Genomic DNA, 18,372 nt, shown 5'->3' on the forward strand with positions numbered 1-18,372 from the left:
TTTTCTACTTGAAGGGTGTTCTGAGGACAGGGGGCCTTCTCCCTTCTTCCTATGACATTGTTGAACCAGCAGCCCCACAGTTCACACAGCTGACATGGGTAAGCAGGCCCTGCCCACGGCGTCTTTGGACACTTACTTGGTCCCAGGAAGTAGAGCATATAGACAGGGCATGCCAGTGCCCTGTACTTCCTGGACAAGGAGCCTAGACACATTCTAGAAACAGAGCCTAAACTTATTCTACGAGCTATTTCCCGGCCCCCAGGATGGCCCTCGTGGCTCCCCCACATCCCGGGCTTTCTGTGTGCTCCACCAGCTCTTTTCTGAGAAGAACGGTGGCCCAGGCCATCAGAGCTGGCTGAGGGGAGACAGGACCCCCCTGAGGGCCCAAAGACCGTGACGACAAGGACGAGAGAATGGGATGTGGGCTGAGCGCTCCACGAGCATCCTGGGCTGACGGCTGCCTCCTTCCTGAGAATCTGGGGGTGCCGGAAAAAAGGAATAGGAACAAAGGAAGATCTGGGATGCTCCAGAAAGCCAGCTTCCCTGGGGATACCTTGATAAAAATAAATACTGGGGGCTGGGATGGGAGTGACTCAGGCTGAATCACCAAAGGAAAATGATAAAATAATTCTTTATTAGGGAGCTATTTATTAGATAGGAAGGGAGGGAGATCATGAGGGGGGCTCCCTCGGGCAGAATGGCTTGTCCCCTTCCCTGGTTGTGACAAACATGGGGGTGTTTTGGATGGGGTCTCCCATGCCCTCTCCCCGACTCACTGAGAAGCCCGGGCTTGGGCTCTGCTGGAGCTCCTGGAGGGAGGGTGACTGGGGTCCCCCAGCCCCCCATCACCCCTGCCCACTGCGAAGTATCTTCCAAGGTGACCAGCCAGCCCCGGCACTCACGTGGTCCAGTGGTACTCGGTGGCAGGGGGGTTAGCGTCAGCTTTGCACGTGAGCTTCACGTCCATCCGCTGCAGGTACCAGTTACCGTCAAACCCCTTGATGGTCACCTCGGGCTCGTCTGTGGGGCAAGGGATGAAGCTTGAAGGGGGTGAGGGCAGGAGAGCAGGACTTAGGGAGGGAAGACTCAGAGGAGGAAGGGACGGAAGGAGAGAGTGACATGGAACCAGGAAGAGGGACGGTGGAGAGAATGAAACCTCAGAGTGGAAGCAGGAAGGAGAACAAGAAAGGAAGAGAAAAAACAAGGAAAGGAAGGGGACAGTGTAGGACAAAGCACGGCTGAAGAGAGGAAGGCAGAGAAAGAGGGGAGGGGGAAGGAGCAGAGAAGATGAGAGACGGAAGGCAGGGGAGGGGTGGGGTGCCACGGGGCGAGGAAGAGGCCAGCAGGGGCTCCCACCCCCGGGGCTGCCCGCTGCACCCTGCCCCAGCTCACACTGCACATTGAGGGTGAGGCTCTCCCGGAAGCGGTCCATGTGGTAGTTGACAATGCATGCCAGGGACTGCCGGTGGGCTTCCCGGCTGGGCACCAGGCGGTACCGGCTGATGACGGTCACTGTGCCGTTGGGGTTCCGGATCTCCTGGTACTCCGCCTCACCCTTTAGCCGCGTCTCCCAGGATACCACACTGGGGGGCTTCCCGTTGGCCGAGGTGCAGGTGGCCACCAGGACCTTGTCTTGCTGCCCCTTCTTGGCTCGAAGCACTGCCTGGGTGCCCTCTATCCAGTTGGTGGGTTTGGCTGCAGGAACCAGAGAGGGCCATGGGTCCAGCTCTATCGACTCCTCGAAGATGTACAGGCCCAGGACAAGATAGCACCCGCCAGACCTTGCCTTCCAGGTCTCGTTGGCCAGCTCCCTGCCTCTCAGCTGAGCTTTGCCAAAGCCCCTTCCCAGAAACTCTCACTGGGGGTTCTTCCAGTCTAACCTGTGTCCTTCTTGCTTTTGTTTTCCCTTTTGTCAAGCCTCGTCCCTCTTGGAGCCTTGGCACGCTCCAGCCATTATTTGTTGCAGTTCCTTTTCTTATCACGGTGTCTGATACCCCTACTTGCTTCCTGGCCACCACAAAGTACCCCCTGGTGGCCCCAGCCTGACTAGAGCTAAAACCCCCACCCCTGTCCCTAGTGAGCTATGGGGCAGCCTGGCTGGAAGGGCCTGAAGCTATGGGGACCGTGCCTACCAATGGAGGATGTCTGGGGCCAGCAAGGCACACATGGGATGGCCATGCCCCCAGACCACAGAGGTCAGGAGATCAGGGTGGACCCCCTCTGGACAAGCAGAGAAGGCGGGGTCCAGGCTGGCTTACCCATCACAGTGAGGTTGAGTTGGCTCTCCCGGTTGCCCGTCGGGAAGGTAGCAAACTCGCAGATGTAGACCCCCTCATCCTCCAGCTCCAGGTGGGAGAGGCGGATGGTGCCGTCGGTGAAGGAGGGCCGCAGGAACTCCACGCGCTCCCGGTAGGGGGCCAGCACGGAGACGCCCATGGCCGGGTTGTAGATGGCCACGTTCTGCTTGGAGCCATTGGTGGCCTTCTGCCACGTGACCTGGGTGATCTTCACGCCGGGCAGCGGGTTGGCGAAGCTGCAGTGCAGCACCACGTCCGTGCCGATGAAGCCGTACATGGAGTCATTCACCTGGACCACCTGGGCGTGGGCACCTGCTCGGGGGGGGGGGAGGCAGGCTGCAGCAACAGGCACAGCCCCCACTGCCCTGGGCTCTTGCCTCTCCTTTTATAGCAGCCATTATTCTTTTTATTCTGGTTATAAAACTAATAATTACTTGTTATAAAAAGTGTAGGCACTCTGGGCAATATTGAGAAATACTGAGAAGAAAATGACAACAGTCCATGACACCTACCACTCAGAAACATCACTGATGATCTTGTACGGTATATCTTTTTTTACTTCCTCTCTTTTACATAACCATCTACTTTTCTTCTAAACCAAATCAGAAATATATATATTTATATATACCGCTCAATAAGCTACTTTTCTTCCTTTTTTTTCTACATTCTTTATTGTGAAATATAACATATGCTCAGAACAGTGATAACCTTCAAAGTACGATTTAACAAGTAGTTACAGAGCAAATTTCTAAGAATGTTATGGGTTACAGTTCCACCATTTCTATTATTTCCTTCTAGCTATTCTAATACCTTAGCATCTAACAAATGTATTTAAATACAGATTTGGTATTTGTAATCCTTTGTTACATCCTATCTTGTCTGTTGCTACCCCTTCCTCTCATATAAACACTTTCTCAATCTTCAGGGATGTCTAGGCAGTGACCAATGTAACTTGTCCATATTAAAAATGAAAAAGCTACTTTTTCACTTAGCGATATACTGTAACTCTCCATGTCAGTAAACGTACCCTCATTTTTTTACCAGGAGGGCTGAAGGCACCGCTTTCCAAGTAGAGCCCCAGCCCAGGAGCTGGACCTGCTTTCCCTTGCTGGGCCTCGGTTGCCTCATCTGATAAATGGGTGGATAATCCAGTCCTCTTTCCCTCCCAGGGTTGCCCGGGGAAACACATGGCATAACAGATGACAAAGGGTGTCAGGGGGCAGGAGGCTCTGGGTGCAGGGGCATGGGGCCCGCAGCGGCTGTTGTCATGGTCACCCCCACCTCTTTCTCCAGCTGAGTCCCCAGCCCCTGGGGTACCCAGCCAGGCAGGGAGAAGAGGTGCTGCACAGGGCTCGGCCTCCACCATCAAGTTGACAGGCTGTAACTTGATGTTGGATGTCCTTGTCCTGCCTTTTCGACCACGTGCCTCTGTACATGCTGTGTCCCAACCACATCCGACCAGCCCTCCCCGCAGCACATGTCACGTTTCCCTGTCTCTTCCTTCCTTTCCCCCCTCCCCCCATTTGCTGACTCTATTCCAGGCTCTGTTCCAGGCACTTGAGTCAGATCAATGAACACTTCAGTCCCGGCCCCAAGGAGCCTTGGGCCTGTGGGGGTGAAACTTCTGGGCTCACGCTGTTCCTTTGGCCTAGAAGCCCCCACCCCTTTCCCCCTCAGAGGGCCCCTCCTCTGGGAGCTTCCCGGATCCTCCCAGGCAGCATTAACCTGGCCACCACACTGGGCTCTTTTCTGCTTTGGAACATGGCCGTTCACACATCTGACTTCTCTAGACCATGAACTCAGCCCCTGCAGGGCAGGCTCTGTGCCCTCCCATCTCTGTATTCCCAGTGCCCAGCACAGTGAGGGGCACACAGTAGGTGTAGAGAGAGTAGAGCTTTGCCAGAAGGAGGGGGAATCGGTGGCATCAAATGAAAGAACAAATTCCCTCCAGGCTCCCCACGGACTGCCTTATCCCATCCAGAATGTCTTTTGTTTGCCCTTGCAGGGCCCTGAGCCTCCTTAGCCCTGAATTCGGCTCAGTCCCCTGGACTTGGGGCAGCTGCAGCCCCGGGCCCTGTCCTCCAGCTCTCCCCCAGCCAGGGCTCATATCTGAGCTCTGCGAACTCCCTTTGAGCTGTGTACTTGGTCATGGACTTGCACGCTTCCTGTCCTCGCAGCCTTGCTTCACTCAGTCAACTATTTGCGCACAATCAATAATATCAATAAGGCCAGGCCCTGAAAGGACCCAGAGGCAGGGGGATGGCCTAAATGACCTCAAAGGGAGCCCGGGATTCAAGACTGGAAACGCAGGCCTTCTCTACATGATAGAGACACAGAAACAGGGCAGGCTTTGGAGGGCTCCAAAGTCATGGTCAGCAAGGTCAGTGGCTTTCCTCCCCCTCCTCCCTCACGAGGGCTCCGGCCAGGCTGATGCAGGTTTCTGTGCTATCCCCTGGGCGTAGCAGCCAGCAGGCACCCACGAAATGCCTGATGGATAAACAGATCTCTGGCCCCGCCACGCCAGTCCCTTGCCATCTCTGCAAGCTTCCCACCTCTGTCCCTGAGACTCCCCCCATTCTCTACACCTCATCAAGGCCCATCCGGGGCAGCTCACCCAACACCTCCAGCTGCCCACCTGGCCAGCCTGTGAGGTGCTTGGGAGCTAGAGCTATACCTGATGCCTCCCAGGCAGAGCATAGCCGGGCTGGTGGCGTGCAATGGGAGAAGCACCACTAGGGGTTCGGATGGCTGGCCCTAGCCTGGCTCCACCTTTAGCTGGCCGTGGACCCTGGGCCTCATTTTCCTGCCTCCCAATCTCAATGGTCCCTTCTCCCTTCTTCCTGAACAGCAGCTCACCCTGGCTGGGGCCCTGCCCCAGGGACAGTCCCATCAGGAGGTCAGTGGGCCAGACAGCCTGGTACTCTTGCTGACTGTCCAGCTGGCAAGTTGCACAGCCCCAGGCCCCACCCAGCAGGATAACTGGGTGCTCCGCTCCCCCCCCCCCCAGCCTCCACTCACCAAGCTTGCTGGCAGCCACCCAGCGGTTGAGATAATGGGGGTATAATTGGGAAACTTTCGCCACACAGAACCAGGAACAGGAAAAACCAGTTGGGAGGACTTGGGCCACAGGTGAGAGTGGGGTGGGGGAAGGGGTGTGGGCACCCAGGAGCTGTTTTTGGGATTGGGGCCAGGGCACAGTGGGGCTTGCCATGGGATGTGGCCCACCAAGCCCGCTGGGACCCCTGTTCCCTGCTCTCATCCTCCACAGGTGTGGGGACAGGCAGGGCTCAGTGCCCAGCGCACAGGCTGAACTTCATTCACATCTTCAGCGGTGACCTCATCCTTCGCTGACAGCACCCTGGGTGTGGGGTGGGGAGGGTGCTTTTCCCAGCTGCAAGAGGCTGAGGCTCCCCATAGGCCCCCTCCTCCTCACCCCGTATCTATCTGGGGTTGAGGCTGCCCTCCTCATGCTCTCCCAGAGAAACCCTAGTGGGGGCTGGCAGCCCCTTCTCACTTTGCACAGTGCAGTGCTCCCTGGCCCCACCCTTTTTGCCCCTGTGATGGGCGGTGGGGTGGAGGCCTCTAAGGAGCGGGCCCAGACTCATTCTTGTTGTTTGCCTCTCTGCCCACAGCAGGTCAGGGGAGGTGGCCAGGGGAGGTGGGGCAAAGAGGAGCTCTTGGGGCCTGGGGCTTGGGGGTCACTAAGGATAGGGAATCTCAGAGTTCTGGAACTTGGGAGGGGCTGGGAAGACTGGCAAGGGCAAGCTTCTGGTGTGGTCCAAGGATGCAGGCTGGGGGAAAATGTCCCTTTGTCTGCAGAGGGCAGGTTGGGAGGCTTTTAGGGAGGGGTGCTGATGCCCCAGTTGCAGGGTCAGAATGGCAGAGCTGGGGAGGGGGTGAGGGGCAGGGCTTACCATTGCAAAGGGAAAGAAGGGGCTGGATGGGGAGCAGGAACCCTGGAGGCGCCAGCTGGAAGGGAGGCTCCCGGGGGCAGATGTAGCCCGTCTGCACGCCCCTCTTCTGGGTCTGGGCTCCCACTCCTATCCTGTTAACCTGAAGGCTGACGCCTGTGCCTCGCCCACATTGCCCGAGCTCCCCTCACCCTCTGAGGGGCTGTCCCCTCACCACCTTTACCACCCTCCACCACTACTGCCTTTGGGCAGGCTAATGGGGCTGCTGCTAAGACAGGGCTTTGCATTCAGCTCTGCCACATACCGGCTGTACAACCTTGGGCAAATGGCTCACCCTCTCTGTCTCTTAGTTTGCACTGAGGTTGCATGTCTGTAAAATGGGGATCATCATCATAATACCTACCCCATAAAATTGTTGTGAGGATTCAAGGACTACATACAAACTTTGAGAGCAGTACTTGGCACAAATGAAGTGCTCAATAAATGTAGTTGCTATCATCATCATCATCATCATCATCATCATCATCATCATCTCTCATCTATGAAGCCATAGGTCTCCCTTCCCAGAACTTCATTTGACACATATTAATTGAGCACCTGGAAGCCTCTTCCAGGAAGCCCTTCCTGACTCTTTACCCCTACTTACTGGACATCTCTATTCATACCCTGACTTCAACAGCATGTGACATTCATCTGGACCCCTTCATTTTCTGAGTCCTGGCACGTGCATCGAATCTGTTTCCATTGAGGGTTCCCTCCTGTCTCCTGACAGATTGCAAGCCCCCTGTGGGAGAGGGCTGGAGCAGGCCTGGCGTGGTGCTTGGAGAGTGCCCTGCTGACTCTGTTTCCCCAGCCAGCTGGAGTTGGCCCACAAGCGGCACCGTCTCCTTCCCCGCAGGCTCCCTCTTCCATGAGAAGCAGAGGCTGTCCCAGCCGTGAGAACTGGGACCACTACCATGGTGGCATCCTGGAGCCCAGTGGACCAGGCAGTTGTCATCTGACAGAGGAGGAGCCCAGGGTCCAGAGCGGCTCAGTCACTTGTCCAGGGACACAGAGCAGCAGCAGCACCCAGCCAGCACTCTTCCCACCAGGCTCCCAAAACAGAAACAGAATCAGGTTCTCAATGTAACTCCCCAGGGCCTTGATCTGGGTGGTGTCCCTCCAGAAACCAGTGACAAGCCGGTGGCAGCAGCTCCTGCAGGCCGCCTGGCACTGGGCTTGGTGTGCGGGAGGCTTGAAGGGCTGGGGGCCAGGGATAGAGCCCCAGCTGGGGTGCGGTGACTGCTCAGTGCCCTTGTAACCCAGTCTGTCTCCAGGGAGAGTGGCTGGGGGCTGGTGGAGGGGCTTGCAGGAGGCTGCTCTGTGAAGAGTGGGAAGGAGCCAGAGAGGCGGGGAAGGGGAGGGTGGAGACTTTGGTGGGCACTTGTGCCCTCAGCAGAGGGTTCGGGCATCCCAGGGGCCTCAAAAGAAATGAGTCTCTTTTCCTGACCTCAAGCACTGCCTCTATTCTCCCTGTACCCTAAGATCTCCAGGCTCCAGGCTCTGGGACCCAGGCCTCTGGGGCTTGCACTCAAGGGCCTCAGTTTCCCCACGTGGACTCAGGTTGGGCGGTTTGGGCTGCCTGGGTTCCCAGAAGTGCTGAGCCTGCAAGGCAGGCGTCAGGCCAGCCCCCTGGAGACGTCATGGACCTTCAAAAGCCTGAGCTCAGCAACAAAACACAAAGGCTCCTCAGTTGTGGCAGACAAACCTGCTCCCCAGGCCCTGCCTGCCATGGAGCTAATCTGCCAGCCACTGCCACAGGTTCCCACGCAGTGGGGTGTGGCACAGACTGTGGGGGACAATCTGTTCCCCTCATACCCACCTTGAGCAGTTTCTCTTCCTGCCTTTGTCAACTCCAGACCCCTCTCTCCCTAGCCCAGCAGCCTGGGACTGTGCAATGTGTGTGTGTGTGTGTGTGTGTGTGTGTGTGTGTGTGTGTGTGTGTGTGCGCGCGCGCGTGCGTGCGTGTGAAAGTGTGCATCCAGAGACAGAAGGGGTTTAGGGGTACCTCCTGCCTCCGTGGCATGGACCACCTTTTCCTCTGTCCCGGCTGTGCCAACCCTTCCTGAGACGGCCTGGGTGCCCTCATTTGGGTGAGCTGAAGCAGGGGGCCTGGTCTGGAAGAAACTAGAAGAACATCAGGGAGTATTTATGTGGGGGTGGGGGACACTGGACTCCCCAATAAGGGCTTTTCTGAAACCAACATCCTTCAGGATCCTTCTCTAGGGCTTTCCAGGGATGCTTCAGGAACTGGCAGAAAGGAACAGGACGTCCGGTGAGAAACCAGCCTGGTGGTAAGTGGGAATGACTCACCACCTGGGGCGGGGGTGGGGAGGGGGTGGCCTCCTGCCGAAACCCTGCTGAGTCAGCACTGTGACCTAAAGGTCCTTCCTCCCCTGAGCCCGGCCACTTCCCCAGTTGCCAACTCCCAGGGCTGGCTGGCTCCTCACTTTAAGAGGCCAAGGCCAGGTCTACCTGGCAGAGAGGATGGCAAGAAAGAAGGTGAGATCAGCAGGGACCTCGGAGGCCTTTGCCAGTCAGCGTCACAAGGGCCCGACCACTTGGCCAGCTTGAACCCACATGGGCAGGGCTCTCACTGAAGTCCTTTGAACATGTCCTGTCTTGTTCCCCCATCCCCCAGGAGATCCCTAAGTGCCAAGGCTGCATCTCCTGCCTCAGACTCCCCTCCACACCCAGGACGGGGTCCTGACCATCCTGGGTCAGAGGGCTCCTGGGGGAACTGAGAGGCACTAGCTGATCCAGGGCATCCCCCTGGGGCTGGGGCACAGCAGGGGGCTTGGAGGCATCTCTCCAGCCCCTCTGGCTGGTGGGAGGTGGGCTCTGGGGATCTGCTCTGGGGGCAGCGCCTGCTGGGACAACTCCATTTGTCCTGGGGCCTCAGGCGCCCTCCACACGCACCCTGCCAGCAGAAGTGATAGCATCCCACGGTCCCACAGTCAGGGGCTAATTGCTACTATCCTGAGGCCAGACACCTCCGCCCCTCACTTGGGGTCACAGAAACTGCCGATGTTTTCTTCTTGGCTGACGCCCCTTCCTTCCCACCTCAACTTCCCATACAGAGCTGGCTAATGATGGGCTGTGGGGCTGGCGCCTGAAGCCTTGGGCAGGCGAGCTGGGTGCGAGTGCGTGGGAGAGGAGGGGGCGCGGCAGCCTGGGAAAGGAGAAGGAGAAGGAGCTGGAGCTCAGGATCTTGCAGACAGGCTGGGCTGGCCCTGTGCTCCCAGATGACGTGGAAGCCCTGGGGTGGTGGCGGCGGGGCTCTGGCAAGTCCCTTGGCTCTCTGAAGCCCAGAAGGACAAGTTGGGGGACATGGATGAATCAGGGAGTGCATTTTTGCCCTGTGGCATGCCAGTTGTCCATCCCTGAGGCCAGGTAGAGCAGCCCATGAGCCAGCCCCTGACACCCCCTCAGGTGCCCCAGGAACATGGAGCTTCTCTCCTGGCCAGGCCCCTCTCTGGCCCTCCCCTAGCTGCAGGGTCCCCCGCCTCTTGGTCCTCTGAACCTGCTGTCTCTGCTCCGGTCAGGTGGTGGGAAGGGTGCCTCTGGCAGTGGGGAGAGGTGGGTTCTAGTCCCCAGTGCTTGGTCACTATTTTTCTGCTTGGCCTTGGGTAGGGCAGTTCCCTTCTCTGGCCTCAGTTTCCTTTTCTGTAAAATGAGAGTGTTGGACTTGATGGCCTGAGGATTGCACTTTGGACATCACCTGTCCAGCTTTATCTCTGCTTGGCACCCTCACTGGATCTGCTCTACCTTTGCATACTACTCAGCTCCTCCAGGAAGGCCTCCCAGATTAAGCGAAATGTGTGTGTTTTGGGTGGCAGGGAGTTGGATGTTGGATCTTGTGGGACGGGGGCACCTGCTTCTCTGCCTTGCAGGAAGACCCAGGATCCCCTGGGCACACAGTGTTCTCCTCCAGCCACACTGAGTCTGGCTGATTCTAACTCCTAACTAGCTTTTGAATCCATCTTTGTTCCCCATCCCCATTGGCCCCAATCCAAACTCCTCCTAAGCCTCCCCTCACCCCCTTATCAACAACACCCACCCCCTGCCCCCAGCAGAGTCTCACTTCCTTATTTTCTTTACACTCCTGGGCTGGGATTCTGCACTCCGGTTAAGCAAATTCCAAGCCCTTTCCTTTGAACCTTAGCACCCACCCTCCCTGTCATCCCCCCACCTTCTCCCAAGTCCCTGTCAGACCGCCATCATCTCCCACCTAATCGACTGCAGCGTCCTCCAGGTCTAGAGTGGCCCTCACTGACCACTCAGTAGGTAGGATGACCTTTCTAAAATGCAAATCACTCTCTACCTAAAATCCTCCGCTGGCTTTGTGGAGCCCTCCGGGTCAAGTCCAAAGTCTTTAGGGTCTGCGCTTCATCCCCACAGCACCAGCCTCTGGCCACCTCCTGTCCTGCCTCTCTCTCCCCTCCTACCACATTGAACCCCACTCTCAATTCCCTGCCATGTTATTCCCTCCAGTAAAAATGGACACCCCAGTTACCTGCCCAAGTCCTCTTTACCCTTCCCGAATTGCCTTAGCTTTTGAAGGGAAGGCTTCTGGTGCCTCACCCCACAGGATGGGTGTGTTGCATACTGTGGGCCGCAGAAACTGTGCAAGCTTCTGTCACTGTATTTCTCCTCCAGGGGAAAGGCTAAAATGTCGGCAGGCCCAGGGAGCCCCAAGTGGCTGGTGGAAAAGGCCATGAGCCAGCCGGGGCCTGGGCCAGGGTGAGCCATTTTTCAGGCCTGACTGCCATTTCCTGGAACTTTCACATCAGCGAAGGGGCAGCGCCTGTGGAAGGACACACGGCCTTGACTGAAGACAGGCTGCTGCCCAGACCTGAACAGGGTGTGGGGCTGCCTGAGACCCGGCCCAGTGTCCTCTGCTTGCTTCCCAGTTGCCACTTCTCCATTCCTTCTCTCTCCTCGCACCCAGCCCCCTTCCTTCCTCACTCCAGGCCACAAGGTGAAGAATCTTTTTCTCACCCTCACCCCAGCAAGCTGCTGCCCCGAGGCCCTGCTCCCAATCTTGGAGCCCTGCAAAACCTGCAGGATGTCCAGCTCTACATCAGCCAGAACACAGCTGGCTGTCTCCTCTCCTGGCCTTCCGAGGCCCCTCGGACCTGGACCCGCCTGTCCTCTGCAGACGAGGCCCACGCTCTCCGCGCCGCAGCTAGCAATGCTGTCTTGCTGTCTCGCTCTCTTGCGGCAGACTTCGCAACCTGGGTTTCCCGGAGCGAATGTGCATTTTCAGTGCTACCTTTTGGGGAGTGGGGAAAGCAGCCTCTTCAGAAGGCTTGTGGGGGGATGAGGGAAGGCAGGGGGCTGCCAAGAAAGCAGAGGGAAGATTCCTCACGCCCCTCAAGGAGCAGTTTGTAAAAGCTCAATATTGACAAACTGGGCTCCGTGCTGCTGGTCTACCTGGCTGGGCGGGGGGCCTCCTGAACTGCCTTGCACCAAGACGGGGGACAGGCAGGATGTACACGGTTCCTACCTCCAGGGAAGGGAGGGAAGATGGTGAGGGGGCTCTCAGGGTTGGGTGGGAGGCAAGACAGGGAAGGGGTCACAAGTGCTATGGGGTGGGGATGTAAAAGTAATTAGCCCATGAGGACCGACTTTGACTCCAGACAACCTTGGGTCTACATCTCAGCTCTGCCACTTATTAGCTGGGTGACGGTGAGCAAGTTGCATCAATAGCCCTGTGCCTCAGTTTCCCCAAGTATAAAATGGGGGATAACAGTAGTACTATCTCCTTGGGTTGGCCTCTCACACAGTACTTGGCACACACAGGAAGTGTGTGTGGCTGTGTGATTGTGATTGTTACAGTGCAGGGAAAGGACGTGGCTAGGACACAGGGCAGCTGGTTTCTGTGCTGGCACTGCCAACCTGCTATGAGATCCTGAGCAAGTCACTGCTGGGATAAGGCCACTTTCCTAGAGGGTTTCTCAACCTTGGCATGAAGGATGCACGGGGCCGGATAATTCTCTGTTGAGGGGACTGTCTCGTGCATTGTGGGGTGTTTAGTGGCACCCCAGCCTTTCCCCATTAGATGTCAGTAGCACCCTCCCCGCTAGTTGTGACAACCAAAAATGTCTCCAGACATCACCAAATGCGCTGGGATGGTTGCAAAATCATCCCTGGTTGAGAATCACTGGCCCTAGAGGGTAAGGGTAAAACTCAGGCAGGGCTGATGATGGAGAGTGTGATGGGTGAGCAGAACCGACCTGGGTAAGCTGGGTACAAGGGAGGTGGGGGGTGGGAGCAGGGCAGGGTGTTGCCCTAGTCTCTCCCAGGATGGAGGGCCCAGAAGTGGGTGAGAGCAGGGTGCAGACCTTCCTATCTGGGGGGATTGTCCTAAGGCTCGATGGGAGGAGGGCCAATGAGGTGTGTACTTGGGGAAGACAAGTGGAGGGACTAAGATCTTCTGGAAAGTTTGGATCTGACTGTCATTTGCTCACAGAACATGGATAACAGCACAGCTTGTGTGTCTGCAGAGGATGGAAGAGGATGCAGAAGGGATGCAGTCAGGGAGACAGGCGCAGCAGAAGTGTTGCCGGGGCCAGGGGGCTGGGCTGTTTTCCTAAGAGCAAAAACGAGGCCAGGCAGCGTCTTCCTTCGCCTGGTAAACTGCTATCATTTCAGAAGGATTTTCACTTCATTTGGTTCCTGCTTAAGTGAAATCCACAACATGTGTTCTCTGCGTTAGTGGAGTGTTTGGGCTTAATTAGTGGCAAACTCTTTCATATTAAAGTCATTAAGTTTTGCCGTTTGCTCTTCTCAACCCTGAGCCTGGCTCGGCTCCGGCTTCCCTCTCAACTCAGGTGTGCCCGACTCGCAGACATGCAGGTTGTCCTGACCCTGCGGTCCCGACTCGTGCACACCACCCTCCAAGCTTGCGTCCCACCCCGGGCTGGCACCTGCTGCTCCTGGAGCCTCTGTCCACCCCAGGTGCCTCCCTGGAGGAGTGCTGCCTCCTGCCCCACAACCTCCTGTCCCTGAGGCTTGCTCCTGGGCAAGGCTTTGTGGTCAGACTTCTTTCTGCCCAGAGAGATGCCAGGGCCAGGGTGGGAGTGACCGTCCAGGCCTCAGGGTATGGGTTGGGGTGCCACTGCTGAAGGGGCAATGAGAAGAATGTCACATCACGGCTCAGAAGGCCTTGCTCAAATATCCCAGTATGGCAGCAGGGTGAAGAGCTCATCTCTCCCTGTGGGTGCAGCTCCAGGGGCCTCTGGGTGACTCCTGGGCTGGGGAGCAGGCAGGTGGGCATGAGCCCCCCTCCCCCCCAGGAAGACCATGACTCCCTGGTTCCTAATGCTAAAACGTGGTGACTTCTAGGGCAATGCTTTGTAGCCATAGCTCAGTGGTGACCCCAAACTTCTGGCTCCAAGCCATGTTCTTCCCTTCTAATTGCTTCAAGCAGCTTAAGAAGGAATGTATTCCAAATATAAGCAGTAATCCTTTGTTCAACTGTGGCTGGACCCTCCTAACTCACCCAGTCTCTAGGATAATACCAGCCTTAGTGGTAACACCCCAACTTGCTGGACCCACCCCAACGTTACCCCCCCAAAGCATCCTCCATCTGCAGGCACCAAACCTGCTATTTCATTTCTGGGTGGGCCTCACGGGTTGAGACCAAATGAGTGACCCTGTGATCAGATTAGGCATGATTTTCCCGGGCAGGGTGGGAAGGGGCTGGGTCTTCTGGCTGAAGGTTTTCATAGTTAAAGGATTAGCTCCCAGCATGCAGGGCCAGGGTGGGCTCTGCTCTGCCCCTCTCTGCACTTTCTGCAGGAGGCATTGGGACAGGCTGCTGGGGCCTGCAGAGGGGGCCTCCCTGTCCCTGTCCCCACGCAGTGCACGGAAGGGGGCAGTGATGTCAGGAGCCTCTCCCTGCACAGCTCCTCCTCATTTGGCTCAACCCAGACCCTAACTCTAGCAGGTCAGCCCTCCCCTGTCCATCCATCCTGGGCCAGGGCCGTTTCCTCGCCATCCCCTGGGCTCTGCTCCTGGTTCAGGGACTTTAGCTGGAGGGTCCTCCTGGCAGCACTGCACTAATGAGCAGGGTCTTGGGAGCAGATTAGAAGAGGAGGCAGCAAACAGAGACCTGGCAAAGGCTTGGGGTTGATTTTTCTCTTTGATTCACCTTCCTCAGCTAATGCAGCCTCCATAGCCTCCCCTGAAGGGTCCCCAGCAGGGGAGTTGGAAGTGGACCAGGATCCAGCATGTCAGGACTGTTGGGGTGGAGAAGAGGAGGCAAAAACCTTGGTTCTTGTGTTCCCTCAGCTGGTGAAGGAGCCTGAACCCTACAGAGGAGAGGGCCCCCCCGATACCCCATAGAAAGTGAGTGTTAGGAATTCAGGCTTAAGTCTGGGGAGCATTGGAGTGGGACTTGGGGTGGACTGCAGCACAGCATGCAACAGAGGAGGCTCCCTGGAGGCGGTGAGGGGAAAGGGAGGGAGGGTCTTGGTAGAGGATGGGGGTGAATGCGTCCTGAGAGGTGGCAGAGGTGGCTCTTAGACTGAGGCAGGAAGGAGGGAGAGGATCAACAGGAACCATAGTTCAGCATTAGTCTGTCTCCCAGGAGTTCAGCCAAAGCCAGAACATTCCTCTCCGGAGACCCAGTTCCAACGGAGAAGCTGCCGGATGCCCAAGAGGGGATGCTGGTGGCTATCTGGTGCTGTAGCCCTGGGGAGTTCCAGCAAACTGTGGCTGCCCCCACACTCCTGACAGTGAGCAGAGGGGTCACCCAGCCTGATGCCCACTGTCAGCTGCACAACCTTTCTGCCAGGGCACTGGGCAGGGAATGGCCTCCCAGGAACACCACGCAGCCAGCCAAGCTCCCCCAGACCCACGAAGCCCAGAACACCCAGCACATGGTGAGAAGGGTCCAGCTCAGCTTGTCCCATTGGGAAGCAGAGGACATGGGCTCCAGCAAGGTCTGTAACCACCCTGGGGTGGCCCCACAGCCATGCCCAATGCCAGTGGCCCCTGGGCCCCCTCCATCACACTCAGAACCCACCTATTTTTCATACCGTCACCCTCAACCCATTCTCTGGGTCAGCTACACACTCAACCCCAACTGTCTCCCAGTCCGAGGTTCAAGTGAAAATGAGCATTTCCCCTTGAAGTATAAGCAACGGCCTTCAATTGGTGCTGGGTCCCCCAAACTCACCCAGTCTCTCTGATTATAGCCCAACTCACTCTCCCCAATGTTAACCCCGAAAAAACATCCTCCCCAACCACCCATGTAAACCCTAAACCAGCTCCAGCCCAGGTCTTGGCACTAACACTGTATTTGGCCACACCAGTGTAGATCCCAACGAGGACCCAGTCCATGGCCCTACCCCTGGTGCAAGCGCTTTCAGGTTTCACCACAGAATGAGGCAAACTCTGAACATGGTCATCGCTTCAGTAACAGCCCTGATCACAATTCCTGGGGATCCCGGATCTAAACTCAGCCTCAGCTCTGTGGCACCCCAGAAAGAAAAAAGTCACAGCTCACAGTTTTCCTTCTACCTGATGGTACCCCCACACTTGGGGTGGGAAGAGAAAGTGGGGTCTCCAAAGGGTCCTGATAGGGTGTTGCAGAGAGAGGAAGAGGGTGGTGGAGCCCGAAGGCCTCCTGCCACGTTGGGGTGGGGGGGGGCTTGTTGCCTGCCTGGGGGGCACAGTGCTTCCCATGCTCCATCTCACTGCCCCTCTCACCAGTGCCCAGGGGGCTTCCAGTTAGTGCTGGGTTCCAATTTCAGTGTCAGAGCACTTGCCAGCAGCGGGAACCACCACCAAGTGCCATGACCTTCTGAAACTCAGCCTTGTCCTCTGCAAAATGGGCTGATGCATGTCCAGCCTGCTCGGTTGGTTGGGGTGTGAGGATGAGGTGAGATCCTATGATCAAATGATGTCACAGTCCCAGCCCTTCACAGCCCCAGGGGAGGGCTCTGCAGGGTCTTCTGGGAGCCCTCTTGCCTGGCCTCCTTCTCTCCCAGCACCTGGCTTGGCATCTTCCTTTCCTTCCCCTTTCTCAACAGGACTGAAATCTTCAGCCCCATCTTGGCAAAATGCTGAGAGGTGCATGTACCCGCCTCTGTGTCAGCCATCCTCTTCCGTCCCATCGGGGGTGTGTGTGTGTGGGGGGACATATGGGGTGGGGGGTATCTGAGAAGCAGGAGGCTAAAATCCCAAGCCCCAGCCACTTCTGCCAACCCTGCCCACTCTCTCCCAGCTTTCCCGTCACCAGCGGTGTCAGAGTTTCGAGAGTAGGGTCTCTCCCCTCCTCCCCACCCCCTCTGCCCAATGTGAGTGGAGCAGGAGCCTCGCCCAGCCTCACTTCCAGCTCAGACTTGTTGGGGTTTCAGGAGTCACTGGATAGGGGCTGACATGCCAGGACCTGCTGCTCATCCAGCCTGACGGAGGGAGACAGCACGTAGGCAGTGGGCATGGCACCCGGCTGCGGAGATGCACCCCAGCCTCGGTGGCCACCTGCTTCCCCACCTTTCCCTCTGCTCCCTTCCTGTTCCCATGCCCTCCTTGCCCGGTCCACCCCCCCTGACCAGAGCAGCCCCTGAAAGCCCAGGAGAGGCTGGTGGCAGGGACAGGGGCTGGGGGAGGTGGACCTCGTGTTCTGCCAAGTCCGGGAAGGGTGGGACCTGCCGCCTGCCACTGCCCCAAAATTGGGCTCATTCCCTCAGCGGCAGAAGCCGGGGGGTCTCTGATGCTCCCCTCCCTCCTAGGAAAGAAAGTACAAAAGGATCACACTCCCTGCCAGGCCTGGCTAATGGGTAAGAGGAAGGGTAATGTGCAGAGTGCATGGTCTATGCCAGGCCTGGCCTGGATGCTTACATGTACTAACTCACTCCACGCTGCGGCCACCACGATCCCATCTCAGAGGAGGGCAGTGAAGTGCCCGAGGTCACGTGGTTGGCGACAAATGAATCCAGTCTTGGCAGTGGGCTCCACAGTCCACGCCCTCCATCAGAGCACCCCACTGCCCCATAGCCGCCTCTCCCCTTGTCCCAGGGAGATGAGTGGCTGGCAGCTCCTGAGCCCCAGAATTGTGGGTGCAGGTGCAGAAGGAATGCAGATCCCGTTGGCTGTTGGCAGTCCTGGCCTTGGGGTCGGTGAGGGTTCTTTGCAGGGTGGGCAGACCCCATCCCCTCTCTGCCTCTCATCCTTGGGTCTGGGTCCCCCACTGCAGCCGAGCCCCAGGGCAACCCCCGCTGCAAAGGGATGTCCCAGCCCTTCCCTTTGGGTCAGTAGACAAGCAAACAGCTCATCAAATCGGGAGGCAGCCAGGCGGAGAGAGCCAGAGAGCGGTGGCCAGAGGCCTGGGTCATGTTGGACAGGCCACACAAAACCTCCTTGCCCCCCTGCTCCCTTTCCCTCCTCATCCAGGAGTTGAGACTTGACTTCCAGTCCAAACTCTGCCACTTGCGGGCTGTGGTTCTGGCCTAAGTCACTTTGTCTTTGCAGACCTGGGTTTTCCACCTGTGAAAAGCTGATCATCATTGCCTCCTGGGCTGAGAGGCAGTGAGATCTAAAAAGACACAGAAGCACTTCTGGAAATGGTAAAGGGTTAGCATTGGCCATCGATTATCAAGCACCCCAAGCCGGGCCGGTGTGAGCCCCACATTGGCCTCCATCCCAGAGAGGGGGGGTGGCTGCCCACCTCTGTCCTTCCCCAAGGCCCCAGAAATGTAAGGTTCTGCTATTCTTGTCCTTCTCATTTTCCATCCATGTTCTTCTCATCTGGCATATGCACTGCACCCTCCTCCCCAGCCCTTCCCAGTCTGGGTCAGGAGCTGCCCTGAAGCTCAGGGAATTGGCAGCAGGTGCTAATGAGATATCGGCGGTGGCTCTTCACCCCCCCTGAGCAGGGGACCCGGAGGCCGGGAAGGGCATAGTGAGGCCCGGCTCAGCCCCGAGGGGAGCAGGGGGCTTGGACCCCTCCCCGGCCAGCACCCGATGCCAGCCGGCTCCAGGGTCGGGCTGCCGGGAGAGCATGTCCAATTAGCTTAATAAGCGAGGCCCCAGCATTAACTGGGGCCCTCTGCTTTGCAATGCTGTCTCCCACTTTCATTTTTAATGCTGGGAAAGGGTGGGTTTTCTTGCTC

General features: G+C 57.5%; 1 protein-coding gene across 2 annotated transcripts in view; it reads right to left on the reverse strand.

Moving 5' to 3' along the window:
• NECTIN1 (nectin cell adhesion molecule 1) overlaps positions 1–18,372 on the reverse strand; it is a 98,820-nt gene that overhangs the window by 44,231 nt on the left and 36,217 nt on the right. For both annotated transcript variants that reach the window (XM_037841734.1, XM_037841733.1), the window contains exons 2-4: positions 2,259–2,609; positions 1,393–1,695; positions 903–1,020 (exon numbers count right to left, since the gene is read on the reverse strand). In XM_037841734.1, coding sequence (XP_037697662.1) covers positions 903–1,020; positions 1,393–1,695; positions 2,259–2,609 — 772 coding nt within the window. The remainder of the gene's footprint in view (positions 1–902; positions 1,021–1,392; positions 1,696–2,258; positions 2,610–18,372) is intronic.

This window comes from Choloepus didactylus, chromosome 6, assembly GCF_015220235.1.
Source record: "Choloepus didactylus isolate mChoDid1 chromosome 6, mChoDid1.pri, whole genome shotgun sequence".
Classification (NCBI taxonomy): domain Eukaryota; kingdom Metazoa; phylum Chordata; class Mammalia; order Pilosa; family Megalonychidae; genus Choloepus; species Choloepus didactylus.